The 16,615-nt window shown below is 41.3% G+C and overlaps 3 protein-coding genes and 1 long non-coding RNA gene across 5 annotated transcripts in view; 2 read left to right on the top strand and 2 right to left on the bottom strand.

Annotated features, from left to right (window-relative positions):
- nfatc1 (nuclear factor of activated T cells 1) overlaps nucleotides 1-5,575 on the top strand; it is a 52,522-nt gene extending 46,947 nt beyond the window's left edge. The window contains exon 10 of the mRNA XM_061058998.1: nucleotides 3,623-5,575. Coding sequence (XP_060914981.1) covers nucleotides 3,623-3,678 — 56 coding nt within the window. The 3' untranslated portion in view covers nucleotides 3,679-5,575. The remainder of the gene's footprint in view (nucleotides 1-3,622) is intronic.
- The window catches only part of LOC132990650 (uncharacterized), a 270,244-nt gene that overhangs the window by 241,231 nt on the left and 12,398 nt on the right, over nucleotides 1-16,615 (bottom strand). The gene's annotated exons all lie outside the window — the stretch shown is intronic.
- Nucleotides 1-16,615, top strand: part of LOC132990656 (uncharacterized) — a 316,893-nt gene that overhangs the window by 49,437 nt on the left and 250,841 nt on the right. The gene's annotated exons all lie outside the window — the stretch shown is intronic.
- Nucleotides 11,751-16,213, bottom strand: si:ch73-196l6.5 (riboflavin transporter 2). The gene is made up of 4 exons (XM_061060261.1): nucleotides 15,880-16,213; nucleotides 12,521-13,552; nucleotides 12,153-12,276; nucleotides 11,751-12,049 (listed from the first exon to the last, which is right to left on the bottom strand). Exons 2-4 carry the CDS (start codon nucleotides 13,531-13,533, stop codon nucleotides 11,840-11,842), a joined length of 1,347 nt encoding a protein of 448 aa, XP_060916244.1. The 5' UTR covers nucleotides 13,534-13,552; nucleotides 15,880-16,213; the 3' UTR covers nucleotides 11,751-11,839.

A 16,615-nucleotide genomic window follows, 5' to 3' on the forward strand; every position in this document is an offset into this window, starting at 1 on the left:
AGGTCCCAACCCAAGTCCCAACAACCTGAGCTACTGCCGCCCCAGAAACTTGGCAAATTCAACACAAAGTGAACATGTTCAGAAAGGGTCAAGATGAAGTTTTACTTTTAGAACAACAGGGCATCTCTTGCCAAGCAACACAGATCACACAGATATGATAGAAACATCATGAACAGTTACCAAATAGACAATCAGAAAGGTTGTTTTATTAACTGTTAGACACTAAGATATGTCTTATATGTCACATCAAGTTCATGTGTGATGTGAAAATAAGTATTTTTTTCTAAAATTTCAACCAACATCAGTTCAGTTGTTTTCTGAATGAACCCACTTGTCGCGCTCGCTCGGTGTGTTTCCTGCTGTTGGTTTGTTCTCGACTCTCTCCTGAGCAGATCGATGTGAGCAGAGAGCACATGATGACACAGATGTCACTCTGGTGCTGGCTCTATTTTAAGGATTTTTGTTGTAGACACACTTAAGAGATCAATAAATTGACTTCTGTTTCAATTAGATCCTCCCCTTCAAAAGTGACGACACGGTGAAAAGTGGGCCATGACAACGGACACATAAACAGCCGATGTTGTGGCGTCCGTGGAGCCAAGGAGAGAGATTCACAGCAAAGGTCCTCCTTTAGCTCGCTGGATTCTCAGCTTTAATTTTGAAGGTCTCATTCTGGCACGTTTGGATTTATGTTTTATTTGTGTCATTTTTTTAATACATATGTTTCTGTAAGCCCACAGCCTGCCCAGTCCAATAGATCCATTGAGTCAATCAAATGATCAGGTCAGGATATTGGCTATCTAAGGCTGTGTGCTCCATATATGCTCGACTGTTAAATGGAAATTTAAATTCAGTTTTACCGACTAGTCTGCATGTAAGAAAACACTCAGTTTAATCAGTCAAAATTGAGCAAAATGTATTCAAAATTGTGTGCAAGTAAACAACGTAATTTGGTTTGCCCAAGTGTTGCTAGCGTTAGCAGTGCTAGTACCCCCAGCCTTCGACCCTCCCTGCAGGTCAACATGCCAATGCCTTTTGCTAAATGAGGCTCAAATTGCGCTGGTCACTAAAACCTGACACAGCCCACATACATTTTTATATCTCTGTTTTCTGGATCAGGACGAGATCGCAGCGCAGTTTGTCAAAATACTGCCTAACCTCACCGCTATCCGTTCACTGAGCTCGTTTACATCCAGGTAGTAGAGCAGAAGGAGAACAGGCACGTTAACCAGAGCTACAGCCAGTCTACGGCTACAGCCCCATCTAGTGGCAGACCGCTGTTTTGCAGTCAAAGCATAACAATTGACTGGCATCAAGGGCCGACATCTAAAATAATTAATAATTTTTTTTTAACCGACTAATAACTCTGGTGCTAACTAGCTAGGGTGACTTTTGACTGTTTAGTCGACTAAATGTGCACATCTCTAGATTTAACACTGGAACATAAATCCTCTCCAGTCATGCTTACATGCATTTCACCCCATGTTTCTTTTCTGTTTAAGTCCATTGGTCAAATGTCTGCTGGTGTGAACAATAAGGAAAAGGCTTTACACGATTATCTACTGGTCATCAAAGCTATTTCTTTTTTTTAATTAGTGTAGTGCCCCTTTAAGATGAACATTTTAAACATGGCTGATCAGCTTTTCTTTTTTTGGTCGTCTGCTGAATCAAGAGAAAATGATTTAGACCACCTGAATAGAAAATGTCAGAGAGAGCCGCGTTGACGAGTCTCTTCCTCGCTGCCAAGTTCTTCACAAACACATACTGATGTGAATCTCACCCCGCTCGTGGTCACATAATAGATTCAGTGTGTCCCTGTGTTTGTGCGACACGCTCATGTGAGATCGCTGCTGTTCTGCCGTTATCAGACCTCATGAGGGATCTTCTTGTTCCTTTATTAATAGCGGCGAGAAGATCGGCGAGCCAAACACATAAAATTCATGTCAAACAAATCTCTGTAAGCGCTGTAATCATAAACAGCTTCAAATATGTGTTGCTCAGAAGAGAAAAGTTCCTCCTCAGGTTTTTTTTAAAAAAGTACTTCAAGGTGATTACGACACGTTGATATGTTGCATTTTTTTTTTTTTTTTTTACAAAAAAAGCCTCCTGCAAACTTGGAAAAACCCAAAGATACTTTAAAGCAGATTTGTTGCCAGGCACGTACACTCAGTCATCTTTTTTTCAGGATGGGAAGTGAGTGGTATTTCTGGTAGGAAACGAGTCTGCCAGAGCTGGGTCACAGAGGGAAGGCCCGCTCTGCTGCCTGCGATGAAAATAAACTTCTGAGATGAAAAGAAAAGATAATTCCATTGTGTTTAGGGGAATCTCGGATTTCCAGGCTGCTTTTCCAGCGTCCAGTCAGTCAAAGGGAACTCCTTCCCTCGGCCTGTTGGCTCGCTTTCCCGGGGCCAGCTCCAGGGGTGTTCCCGTTTTCTTCTGCATATTTCTCACCCCTGTGAGAGGAGAGCGAGAGGCCTGATTTTGTGGCTGGTTTAAATAATAAGAAGCTGATTACGGAGGGAGGAACGGTGGAGAGGATTCTTCTTAAAGAAATAAATGACTTTGCAGGGAAAGATAGTGAAAAATGAGGGGGGAAATGATTTGTTCTTGTTGCTATCAGTGCTTTTATTTCTATTTATTTTCTGGTTGAGCCTCAGTCAGACTGCTCCGTTACATTGAGATCCTCCTCCCTCTCTCCCTCTGCAGCCAAAGAACACAGCTGATAAAAACAGATAAACAAGTGCACCTGGATCCTGCAGAGACAGCGGGAGGTTGCATCATCTCTCCTGATAAAAAAAAAAAAAAAGGTCTGGGGATCTAAGATATAGCCGAGCCTGATTCTATTAGGATGACTCAGAGGAAATAAAAGCTCCTATAGAGCTCAGAGGATTGCTTTCACATTGGCTGAAGATGCTACCTTAAAGCTGCAACGGTAAATATTTTATATAAACAGTGGAAAAAGTGTACGTGATGTGAGGTTTCGCTACGTAGTGATGATGAAACACACAATTCTGCATCACTTCCTCCAGCATGACTCAGCTATTTTACACGCCCAACCTTTAAGAATCAAATGTGCACACTGTAAGGGACTAGCAGGTCACATTAACCAAGCGTTTAGTAGGTAAACAGTCGGAGACTCTAGCTAGACTCTTCCCCTCTGTCGCCCCCTGGTGGTGGAATGAACTACCAAACTCCACTCGATCTGCAGAGTCCCGTTGCACCTTTAAGAAAAAGCTAAAGACCCAGCTCTTTATGAACACCTTTGACCTTATTAATGATATTGATGATGATGATGGCTTTGTTTGACAAAGACGACGATGACGTTTAGGATTTGATTTTCCAATATTTCCAACACAAATTAAAAACTTTGCATCTTTCATCAGTTTTGATTCAAATGTTTTTAAAATTCTGTTTAGTGTAAGTAACGATATGACATTCTGTTTATTTTATAGCAAACGGTTGTCCAATTGAAAATCAATGCAAAGGGAAAAAGGCACAAATACAGTCATCTGTTAAGTGTCATACTCCAGAGATGTCCAGTAGAAAGCTTTTTTGTTTATGTCAGATTCCCTCACACAAACACACAACACACTGACCGTCCTTTCTCTCTTCTCTTCTGCAGTCAATGAGATCATCAGGAACGACCTGTCCAGCATCTCCGTCCACAGCCATGCGTAGCTTCCTGTCGCATTCGAAAACTGTCACAGGAAACAAGAAGAAAGGGAAACACCAGACTAAAATAGACTTTATGCTTTTCATGCTTGGACTACAGCATGCAGGAAGCAGCAAAAAGGAAATGCAAGGAGAACAAATGTAAATCTATTGTGCAGATGACCAGGGTCCAACACGTGCCTTGTTTTTCTTATATAATGCATTTAGAAATGAATTATGCGACAAATACATCCAACTAAGACTGCCTTTTTTGAATACATGTAAATTGATTATGTAGCAACCAAACCTGCCATCCCAACCCCACACAGCAAAGTATGCTTTTAGAGGACCAAACATCATTTTGTATGTCTCTTTTTTTGTGCTGCGATTGTAAATTGATTCAGTGCCTTTGAGTTATGTGATTTGTATATACAGTATGTGTAGTGCTTCAGTTTGCATATCTGACTTCAGAGAGAGAGAGTGAGAAGAGAAGTGCCTTTTTAACTGGAAACAGAAAATTGTGGCCTGCACATTTTCGGGTTCAAAATGAACTATGAAAGATTGTTTTGAAGTTATACAAATATATATATATATATTTTTTGTTACATGTATCTAATAGGGGAAAATGTTATGACAAGTACCAATAGCACAAATGGAGTATTGTCACAGGGACGGCACGGCTTAAACAGTAAATGATTGTCATTCTAATAACGGCTAAAAGTAGCTACAAAATGCTAATGGTCATACCTGAACAACTATCAATCAATAAATCATTTTTGATTCATATAGCGCTAAATCACAACAAAAGTCATCTAAACATTGAACATCCAGAGCAGGTCGAGATTGAACCTTTTGAAGTATTATTTACTTAGACCCAATAATCCACCCATAACTAAGCACCTAGCAACAGTGGAGTAGAAAACAACAACATGTAGAAAACTCGAGCAGGACCAGACTAGCATGTGGACAGCCATCTGTCTTGATGCTATAGCAACGCCCCCCTCCTTCCCGTGTTTATTGAAATGATCAAGGTTGTGATTGGGTTATTTTGCAGCTCATATAATATTTGGTTAGACATTTTGTATTGACATTTGTTCGTGCAATTAAAAGTAATTTGAATACATTTTCTGTATTCACTACCAACAATAAGCACTTAACCACTTAACCTGTGGTGTTACTTCAGGCTGTTTTATTGAGACAACATGTCACCATCACTTGAAGTTACAGAACAATGCCAAAACGTTTCCGATGATGTTTGCCAAACCTTGGAGTTTGCGTTTACAGTTTTTAAAAAGTCACAGATTGATAAGTCATTTTGGGTCACTTTTAGAATAAAATATCTCCGTCCATATAACGTGTTTACAGACTTGAAATTAACCTTAACTTTGGAGTTAACTGCTGGCTACAGTTATTCTGTCTTGACTTGTATCTAAAGAAGGAATCATCTCGGGTTTGTCAAAGCGTGACTTTTCCCTGGAAGCTATGCAACGAGCAGTTAGCATTAGCCTCTCAAAGAATGTAAACAATCACCGATGCAACATAAAAACGTCTCTAATCCAAAGAACAGCGGTGAACAGCAATACAGAAATATAAGTTCTTTCATGTTTTTTGTATTTTCATATTTATTCTCTTAGCATGTGCTCTGTTTATTCATGTTTATCATAAAAACGTCTTTTACATGCTTACCTACATACTGTGGTTTATCTACTCCTTTGTTTATTATAGAAAAACAGAATGAGCTTTCACACTTGTTCCCAGTTTTTATATGTATTTATGAGTCTTAATCTTTGTAACTGAAGGCCTAAAAGAAGCCATACGGAAATGTTTACCGTGGAGATATTGTTAGACTACACAGCTCATTACGTGTGCTTTGTGACCTATTTTGTGTATTTGTCAATAAATGCGTCTTCATCTCTCATGTTAATGATAAGTCTTCTATGCACACCAAAGAAAGCCATGGAGTTCCACAGGGTTCAGTGCTTGGACCGATTCTTTTCACCTTATATATGCTTCCTCTAGGTAATATTATGAGGAAACGTTTCATAAATGTTCGTTTTTATGCAGATGATACTCAATTGTACTTATCAATGAAGCCAGATGATACCAATCAGTAGTGTAAACTAGAAGCATGCCTTAAGAACACTAGGATTTGGATGACCATAAATCTATTGCTACTTAAAATAACAAATACGCGGCTACTTGTTTGCAATCTTTGGATTTGCTGCAGTAAGTGCAGCGTTGCAGCAGCTTTAAAACCTAGCGTTGACACTAATCTATGAAGCTTTATTTTTATTTCTTCCTGGAGTTGTCTGTTCCCTCTCTTAATCTAGCCAATTTCAAGCTAATTTGGCCCCATTCAAACGAGTCAGATCTGGTTATGTAACATATGTTTTAAGAGCCTTTAAACAACTAGGATGGCTGCTGTATTGTGAATGGCCTGAATTCACTATTGTATTGGTTTTTAAATGAAATTAGCAATTACCATAGACCATCAAACCATCAGCTCATAGAAAAGTGTAATCATGGAAGTTCATCATGTTTGATGGTTTTTATGGGATATGAAGATGAAGTTCATTAACACATACAATAGTTTGATATGAACGCAGCCTGTAACGTGTTTCACTTCCTGAAGAGCACTGAAGCTCACAGCAGGTCAGAGCTTTTGCATTGTTGCACACATTAGGGTGATTCACAAAGGGTTTTCCATATAATCAAATAATCAAAGATGTATGATCATCCTGTCACACAGAGCAGCATAACTGGAGGTTTGTCTACGATTTGGAGTTCAAGTTGAGCTCTGAGTCATGCACGCTTACCCTGATGCACTCTTTCTAATACACACAAGAACATATGCAATCACACACTGTTACTTAATTAACTTAATTAAAGTTGTCAAACATATGTATGAGTACCACCAACCATGCATCAATCCTACAGATATCAATACAGATGCAGCAACAGAATGTAGATAATCAAGTAGCAGACAATAACATTTACACTCTACATTTATCTGATTTTAATTAAAATGACTGTTACTTCACATTGAACACAGATGTAACCAATAAGCACAAAAATATTTAATAGTTATTTAGTATATGAAATCACACACACAATAAAGTATTGTCTTACATACAAGTAGCCTACATGAGTTCCTGTGTATTTTAACATTGGGCTGTACGGGAACACCAATAAGCTCAGGCTACCCTTCAGCTCAGTCAGGGAGGAGTTCGTCGTGGCACAGGCACGGGAACATCTGCAGTTCTCTGGATCCAGAGACCCCAAAGTGTCCGGCGCAGGGATTGTTGTGAGGACAGGGAGGAAGTGGAGGGCAGCGGATGCAGTCCAGCAAGCAGAAACTCGACTGAAGCACAAGGCCATACTTGGAACAGTGGCGCAAGGCAGAGCCGGACTTGGGAGCCTAGCAGCGGCCCGATACGACTCTGCCAGCGGAAGGGAGAGGCAGAGGTTGGTGCAGGAGGAGGTGAAAGCTTCAGTCGAGGAAGAGCGAACCAGCAGAGCAGTGACCATGCGGCAGCAGGGCGCCTGGATGAAGTGGGAGCAGGCGATGGAGCGGAGTGTCACCTGGAAGGATATCTGGCAGTGGAACCCCCAGAGGATCAAGTTCTTGATTCAGGGAGTCTATGATGTCCTCCCAAGCCCATCCAACCTATGCATATGGGGCAAAATAGAAACACCTGCGTGACCCCTGTGTTCCAAGATAGGGATACTGGAACACATCCTGAGCAGCTGCTCCAAGGCGCTGGGTGAGGGCCGGTATCGATGGAGGCACGACCAGGTCCTCAAGTCCATCGCTGAAGCAATCAGCAAGGGGATCAAGGGCAGCCGACACACCCAAGCCACAGCTAAGGCCATTCACTTTGACAAAGGCCGGAGAAAACACCAAAGAACCGCTCTGCTGGTTTGCTCCCCACGGCCCAAGACTGGGTGATGTCAGTTGACCTGGAGAGGCAGCTGAAAATTCCACCACACATCACCCAGTCCAGATTGAGACCTTGACATCATCTTGGTCTCAGAGGCCACAAAACAACTCTTCTTGCTGGAACTGACAGTTCCATTGTGAGGAGAGGATGGAGGAGGCTCAAGAAAGAAAGAGGGAGAAGTACCAGGAGCTGGTGGAGGATTGTCGGAGGAACGGGTGGAAGACCGGGTGTATGCCAGTGGAGGTGGGCAGTCGGGGGTTTGCAGACACTCTCTGAGCAAAGCCTACGGCACACTGGGGATTACAGGTGCAAACCGAAGAAGAGCCATAGGCAACAACGTGGAGGCAGCTGAAAAAGCCTCCAGATGGCTCTGGTTGAAGAGGGGAGAGCAGTGGGGGTAGTAAAATGCCACTTGGGCACAGGCCGGGGTCTGATCAGCCTCGGTCGGGTCGCCTGGAGGAGGGTGTCTGTTGCAAGACCCGAAACACCCAGTGACTCCAGGAAACAACACTGATGATGTGTCAGAGTCTGTGCATCAGTAGATGTATTATTAACTATGTATGTAATTTTAAGCAACCTAACATTAAACAATCAACCAGAGATCTATTTAAATACACATCTCTCAGACTTAGATATTACTTTACCCTAAATACTAACGTTCAAGGCTTCTCTGTTGCAGTTGGATGTCTGTTGTGATCTGGTGCACACTGACACCTGGTGGTCACCGTGGTAACTGCCTGTGATTTTTACACACAAGGGGAACGAAGATCTGCTGTTGTTATATATTTTTTCTTTGTGTGTGTTGTCTGATTTTGTCACGCTCTGAGCTTGACTGACAACGTGACTGATGCTGTTATGAAAATCAGGACATGTTTGATTCACAGTCTGAGGGTTGAGCTCGGCGGCTCCGCACCTGTCACGCGTCGTTTAGGGAAATCAGGTGGATTATTGTGCTGATCACTCTTTGACGACATCTCTACTGAATATACCAGGTAAGCCACGACCTTACGAGAGTTTAATTTTGAAATATTCTATTTTTAAATAAGTATGAAGACTGTTGAGTATAACACAATATTAAACTTTTACTTTTTTCTTTATTTCTGTATAGTGGTCTACAAATTCTCACAAGTTAGATAAAGTTATATAATTCAGGAAAATGTTTAATATTTCACTTCCATGACTGAATTCGGTATAACAGTACACCCTCTTGTATGATCATGAATGACACCCTGCAGCCAATCAGAATGGAGTAGTCATCCAGACTATGGTTTATTTAGGAGTAAAACTAACTTATAATTGTTTTTCTTCCCTATCAGGAGCTTCTGAAAGTTGTCTTTTTCAACTCTGAGCACCAGTTTGGTACGATGGAGACAGTGTACAACAATGACACACAAAACCAGAGTACACCTTCACGCTGTGTGTTTCGACCAACTCATATTGCGGCTTTCTCGATGATCGACATTGTTACTTTTATCACAGGACAACCAGTTATCGGCAAACTGCTGTGGCTGGTCTTCACATCCAAGAAGACAATCGATATCCTGAATTTTAATTTAGCTCTCTTCCATAACTTTCAGTACTTTGTGTCCATCGTGCATTTTATGTGCTTGTTCAGATGGCCTGCAATACACTTGGATATCGTCAAGTTTTTGTTTGTGTATGTAGAAATTGGTGGGCCAATGAGTTTGACTTTTATCTCCCTAGAGAGGTACTGTGCTGTGGTTTACCCCACGTCGTATCCTCTGCTGAAGATATACAGGTTGAGGGAGATTTGTGCCATCAGTGTGTGGCTCATTTCTTTGCCCATTTCTTTCACGAGGATCGTCATCAAAGAAAAAGCCCCTGAACTGGCCGACTTTATGTTAAAAACCCTCCCAATTTTTATTATGGGGTTCATGATGTCCATTATAGTTTTGTGCAGCATCATCATCACCAGGGAGCTGAAGAAGTCCGGGCCAGGGAGAGCCGCGCTGCATCCAGTCAAGAAGAGAGCCCTGAGAACTGTCTGTGCCACGTCGTTCATCATCGTCTTGTGTTACTCTCCTGTTACCTTAATGCAACGTATGACGTTCTCCAGTGATCTCATGTACACCTGTGTGACTACACCTGTGTGTATTCTGTTTTTGTCTGCCGCGAGCGTTGTGCATCCGCTCTTTTACCTCTCCACCCAAGGGAAGTTGTGTCCCTGCTTGAAGAGAGGGAAAAAAATCTGATAATTGTCTTTCGAGTTTCTTCTTCTACAAGAAAGACGAATCCAACAACACAATTTTTTACCTGTCAGGAAAGGTGCTGAGTGTGATTAAGGGCACTTTATTACGGATCAAATGTCCGATGATGTACAGGCAGTGTAGAATATTATATGCCCAGGCCAATATGTGCCCAGCTGATCGAGAGCAATTATTTTTCATTTGACCAAAGTAGAAGAACATACTCACTGCTTATTTGAATGTCATGTCAGCGTTTTTAGATCATGGTCATTCCCTGTATTTACATGCAATGTTAGGCTGCGAGCTAACTAAAGAGCGCTACCATTAGCATGCTAACACAACAATGCAGCTCGAGACAAGGACATTTTTGTCCGCCGCTTGTGCTTAGTGTTTAATTATGGTGTGTTCCAATTTTTTTAAAGATTTATTTTTAGGCTTTTCGTGCCTTTAATGGATAGATAGGACAGTGGATAGAGTTGGAAATCAGGAAGAGAGAGAGTGGGGAATGTCATGCGGGAAAGGAGTCACGGGTGGGAGGTGAACCTGGGCCGCCCGCTTGAGACGACAGCCTCCATACATGGGACGCGCGCACTAACCACTGCACCACACCAGCGCCCCGATGTGTTCCAATTTGATATTTACTTTGGTGCAAACACGAGGGGCGAGGGGTTGGAGGTGTGTCACTGGAGGAGAGCGGAGGATTCAGTTTGGCGGAGGTGTCTCCAATCAGCAGTTTGTTTTGGTTACACGCTGGAGCTCGGGGGCGACATCTACTGGATCAAAAAAGTTGCACACTCTTCCTTTAATAGTTGTGTTCTGGATTATCAGTTTCTTTGGGCTTTGTTAATCAAAGACTGGCTTCTCTTTTATTTTTGTGTTTTTATGAAGCCCATTTGCTGTACACTTTTCTTTAGTTTGAAAATAAATGATTTAAAATTTGCTTATACTTAGTTCCTCCTTCTTTTCCCTGCGTTCATTTTTTATTGTTACTACCCTCATTCCCTAGCCATCTCGGTGAACATAACAATGTCTAAGTCTTATATCATATCATATCATGAAGAAACAAAATGATTAATGGAAACACAAAATAAATTGCATTATTATATCATTTTTATTTTACAAATCATAATTATTTCCACAGCCTTTAAAAATACATTTATCTACAAACAGTACCAAACATTGTTAGTCTCAGTACACAGAACATTCAGATCCGTTGCTTATAAACAGAAATACAGAAGAAGAAAAATGAGAAACTAATGTTTTGTTTCGGTCTTAGAGAAATACAACTGCACATTATTAATGACCTAAATCAACCTACAAATAATTATACAATTTTATGGAAATTAAAAAACAATGCTGTTGTTTCAGCTTTTTCTTACCATAACTATTTAAATCTTCATTTCTTAGTTTAAAATTATCTCATTATAATGCTGATATGAAACCGACGGGGAGGGATTATTCTAAAACTGATATAGTGATTATTTGCCCCTAGTGGGTCATGAAGGTACTGCAGGAGGTCTTCTACAATAAATAAAAAAGTTCTTGAAAGTTTCTCAAAAGTCTGAACAAAGTTTATTAAGGTTAAAAATAAAGTTCTGGCGAAAGTTTTCAAAGATTACGAACAAGGTTTCTGGATATTTCAATTATAAGTTTGCTAAATTTAAAGTTTTTTTCTGACCAAATTCCCCTAAGATTTCTTGATGGAGGTTTTTGAAAATTCCCCAAAAATTTTGAAAAAAATCCAAATTTCTGATTAAAGTTTCTGAAGGTTTGAAGTACAAACTGGATCAATCAAACGTATTGTATTGTGTATAAATGTACACAAAATGTACCTCAACGCATGCAAAGGTATCTTCCTTTATGAAACGGCGCGGTCAGTAATGCAACACCAAAACACTACAGATTTACTGTGTCTACAGTTTGCTTCTCTTTCAGGCTCAGTTTCATGATACAAATAAATCAACATAAACAAACACAACTATAATCTACGCATAAAAAATGTGGCACATCAGAGGCTGCTACTGTCCCACTTACTTAATTTTAAGGGCATTTTGTGTTGCACGGGTCCCCTGATGAAAAGAAGCTGTAAAGACTGACCAGGGGAAACATTGTCACAGCCCCCAGCAGAGAGCCCAGCTGCACTACCGCTCCACACCACACGAGGGCGCTGTGACCCTCGTCTCTCATGATCACTCCAATAATCACCTTCACGTAGGACAGAGTGAGAATAAAGAGGATCCAGGCCAACACCTGAGGAGCAGAAAAGGAGGTGAGGTTGAAATCTGCTGCATGTTTTTTCTGTATTTTAGATTCAAAAAGCAATAAGACGGCGACAGTGTGACAGTGTACTCACCATGATGACACCACCTGAAGTTTCATTTACTAGCAATGGACATGGACTCAACACAGCCATACCCATTATATAAGCACCTATTCCACTGCCTGTCACTGTGAGAGCTCCCATCAGCAGTAAAGACCTGTGAAATGACACGTTACCTATAAATATCTGCTGCTTCAGAAACAGATGCATCACACACAATGTGGCATGATACCATGTGTGTGGTAAAGTCTGTTGAACACTCGTTTAGATATTTTCTAAGATGTAGAGCCAAACATTTACCAAATCCTGATTTTATATAATGAGGTCCTGGCTGAGGTTGGTGGTTGCACAAACAAGAATATTTCAATTAGAAAATAATGGTTACACAGCAGTACACTGACCTTATAGGGAAGAACATGGCGATGAAGCAGGCGAGAGGGTTTGATACTGCGGCCATGGTGGCTGATAGGTGAAACGCCTTGTTCCCGTATGGCAGGCAGGAGTAGGACTGCACCGAGGGAACAACTGTGTTGCTCAGAGCGTTAACCCAGGCCAGGATCGCAAAGATATAAAACACCTGAATCCAGCTGTAGGATCCAGTCCCGAAGCTGCTCTTGCGCTTCAGGTTTGGAGCTCTGTAGGGATCCATCATGGGCTTCTGCTCGGCCCACTTCTTTTTTGTCTGAGATTTGTCTTTCACCCCGGTGGTGTAGCGACTGTTCGGGTGCTCCCTCGCCACAGACGGGTGGTAGTTCAGCAGCAGGAACGCCACCAGGCACACAAGCATCATAGCACTAAGGAAGAAGAAAAACCCTTCCACTGAGAAGTTTGCCGGCTGATACTCGGCCCTGAGCTCACTACTCGAAGCACTATACGAGGTGTTCAGGGTGTGGTTTAGAGACTGTGTGCCATTTATGCAGTTGACGACCCCGACACCCTGAATCAACGCCACCAGAGCGGGCAGCAGGCCACTCACACCCTCCCCGATGTAGTACGTGGTCAGATATTGGGGCTTTAACTGCATAGTGAAGGGCAGGAAGGTGACGGAGGAAGTGCAGTCGACCGCAGAGAGGAAGAAAGTCAACACAAGGAGGGCTACACTGCGAGGAACGCCACCTACAACCACAGTCTCCTTCCAGAAGAATCCCAGCAGGAAGCTCGCCACAGTTCCCAGTCCAATGATCAAGTATATGACGGCAATCTCGTTCAAGGCGCCGGGCCGAAAGCGATGCATCAGGGTGACAAAGAGGGGCCCGACGTTAGCCATCTGAATGATCACAGAGAGGTATGAAGGCAGCAACCAGCCCTCTGGGATCTGAGGGACGATCAGGGGCAGCTCCACCCACAGGCCGTTGATGGAGACCCAGGAGCCCATCCCGAACAGGCACGCCAACAGGTGAGTGAGGAGGGACATAGTGGAGATCTGTGTTCCTCTAGAAAAAGACAAAAGGGTCAGAGCTGCTAGCATGGCTTTCGTTTTGGTCCACATTGTAACACATTTTTAAAGGCTAGGCTATGCACCGTTTTGTTAGCTCAAACAGTGAAAGTGGGTCTTTATGAAAAGGGATAAATAACAACAACAACAACAACAACCACAGAAAGCAGTAAACATTTTTATGAATCATCCATACTCTTAGCTTGAGGGAAATTGATGAGGTTCAGGAACTACTAGCAGAGGAAAGCCTGTAACTGTACAATGAGCTCATTGTACTAAAGCCTGCTTAGTTGAATTTCCTTAATAAATGCTAAAAGAAATTCACTGTGTAACCAGAAGAGTATATTTTGTTTTGAACATTCAATCACCCGATCCTGTTAAGGTTGTCTCAAGCACATAAATGGGTTATCATTCACCAAGAATTAAGCTTTCTAAGGAGGATTAATGATTACATTTTGACTTGGGTGTGAAAAGGGGAAAAACCTTTTGAAGAGAAAATGATTTACACTTTAATTAAAATGTTACACAGTAACTTTGTAACGTTATCTTGATAGACGTCCATGGGATACTAAGAACCACAAACTTTCCAACTGTCCATATCATGTTAACCATAAAGTTAAAGAGTTAAGATTTAGGTATTGGTTAAGTTAAGGCCCATCATTGTCTTCTATTTATTTATTTATTATTCATTTGTTTGCACAAAAGTCATGCAATAGTTCAACACATAAAATACAACTTTCACCAGGAAGAAAGACTTCAACAAATCAGTAAATGTTAATCAGGACACAAAGAGGAATACAGAATAAATAAAGAGAGAAATTAAAAAAACACAATCAAAAGATTACAAGACGGGCAGTGAGTACAACAGATTACAGTTATACTGCAGAGGCTTTCTAATCAGTTTCTTTTGAAGATGCATAAAGATGTAGCCTAGGTGGTTATTCCAAAGTGAAACACCTCTGTATTTTAACAGAATAATGCCCCCTGGTGGTGGGACACTGCGTAACATGTTGGTAGTTTGCCCTATCGAGTTAGACAAGAAATGAAAGCTGGAAATTTTATGCAAAAGTATTGTTGAAATGGTGTGGTAGATATTATTTAAGATTTGTTGTTGGGCTTTTTTATGCCTCTATTGGAGAGATAGGACGGTGGATAGAGTGCAAAATCAGAGAGTGGAGAAGGACGTGCAGGGAAAGGAGCCACAGGTCGGATCCAAACCTGGGCAGTCAACTTCAAGGAATACAGCCTCCGTACATGGGCCGTGCGAACCGACCACTTGGCCACCAGCGCCTCGATATTTTACTTTTTAAATGAAGGTACATGTTTGTATGATGTTTATGTTGAAGATCGACATAGTTCATATTTTGAGTTTGGAGAATAGAGGTTCTGAAGGGTCCCTGGAGTTTAAATTTTGAAGCTCTTCTAACGAACCGTTCTTGCATTAAATGTAGTTTATGGAGACGTGATGGAAAGTTCCTAAGTCTCCTTCTTCCTCAACTGAAGAAAGGAAAACTTAATCATCGGCATAATCCTAACTTAATATTCCAGCAGCAGAAAATGGGAATGATTCAAATGAGTAAAATATAAAGATATGCCAAGAAAATCCAAATCCAAACAACTTCCTGGAAACTCAAAATCACAGATTAATATGTCACCATGAGGAATCATCCCTCGGCCAACACGTGTTAAAGGCACAGACGTTGACTTATTACTATGTTTGGTTAATGTTTTCTTTAAGTCTTGTCTTTTCCTCGTCTGCAAGCCAGGAGATGATTTTTTTATTCTGTGCAGATTCTCATTCAGTCAAAGTGAGCTGAAACAGCAACATATTGAATCGTTGTGTTATCAACACTGTATCACAGAGAGGCGGTGGGTGAAAGCGGCTTAAAACACCAAGCATACAGCGAAAGGAAACATGACCACCTGCTGCATAAGTAACCATTACATAAGTTAAGAAAACACGTGACCTGTGCATTGTTTATTGGGAGAAGAGAGAGCGCATGTGAGGGAGTCTTTGATCGTTTAAATGAGAATCAGAAATGTTTGCAAAATGTTTGAAGAAAAAAAAAGAAAAGAGCCTCAGAGAAGAAGTGTGTTCAGCCAAAGATGTACAGAGGATGATTTTAAAGAATCCCAACACAGACGAGAGTTAAAGTGTGACTCGGTGAAAGTGCAGAAGAAGCTTCAGATCACAGGAAAGGAGAAGAATCATGAAGGAAATCTATTTAGATGATGAGCACTTTTGCAAAACTAAACAATAAAAAGCATTCAAACGTAACACATTTACAAACATCAGAGACGGTGTGCATCCATGCAAATACTCACATGCTGTTTGGTGGATGGTTTGAAGTTTTCTGCGGAGGGAAAGAAGCCAAAGTCCTGTGCAGTAAACTTTGTGTGTGTGTGTGTGTGTGTGTGTGCGTCAGAGGATTAAACCCTCCTTGGTTCCAGTGGGTGTGAGAGCATGTAGCCAACCATGATACATGTTTAGTTAACTGATCATTGTCTCGACCTTAAGTGCCGTCTCTGTCAGGGGTCTAGGATCATCAATAAACCATCACATGTTGAGATTTAGAGCCATTGCATCCCCTTTTTCTTTTTCTTTTGTTGCCTCGAGAGCTTTTTCTGTATGAGTGCGATGCATTCAAAACCTGCAGAATTCGTTAATGCTGCTTAAGGGGATCATGTGAAAACGTGTTTACATTGTTCAGGGTACACGACTTCATGGCTGCTTGATTTTAACAAACAAACCTGTGTGCACTTTATCAGAAAAATAATGATTGTGATAACGTGAGGAAAAAATATTCATCGGAACTCGAACTCTTTGTAAAATCTTTGTGAATTCAATGGTGCGCATTAAGAGAAATTCAAATTTACGAGAAACAAAACGAAACGCGTCACAGGATGGAGTAAGATAAGAGCGATACCACACTCCCGTTCCTATTTTTTTTTTTAAAAAGGCCTCAGGCAGTTAGCTTAGCATAAATCAGTTTAGCTTTCTGCCTTTTCGATTATAATGTAACATTTGTGTTCTTTTCTTTTAATCGTCTCTGGGAACTTA

The sequence above is a fragment of the Labrus mixtus genome, chromosome 16, assembly GCF_963584025.1.
Source record: "Labrus mixtus chromosome 16, fLabMix1.1, whole genome shotgun sequence".
Taxonomy (NCBI): Eukaryota; Metazoa; Chordata; class Actinopteri; order Labriformes; family Labridae; genus Labrus; species Labrus mixtus.

Bases quoted from the DNA above. Each gene is read 5' to 3' on its own strand.
- si:ch73-196l6.5 (XM_061060261.1), bottom strand. From the start codon at position 13,533: ATGTCCCTCCTCACTCACCTGTTGGCGTGCCTGTTCGGGATGGGCTCC. The intron at 12,277-12,520 runs GTCAGTGTACTG...GTCATTTCACAG, and splicing joins GCCATGTTCTTCCCTATAAG to GTCTTTACTGCTGATGGGAG. The intron at 12,050-12,152 runs GTGAGTACACTG...TCTGCTCCTCAG, and splicing joins CTTCAGGTGGTGTCATCATG to GTGTTGGCCTGGATCCTCTT.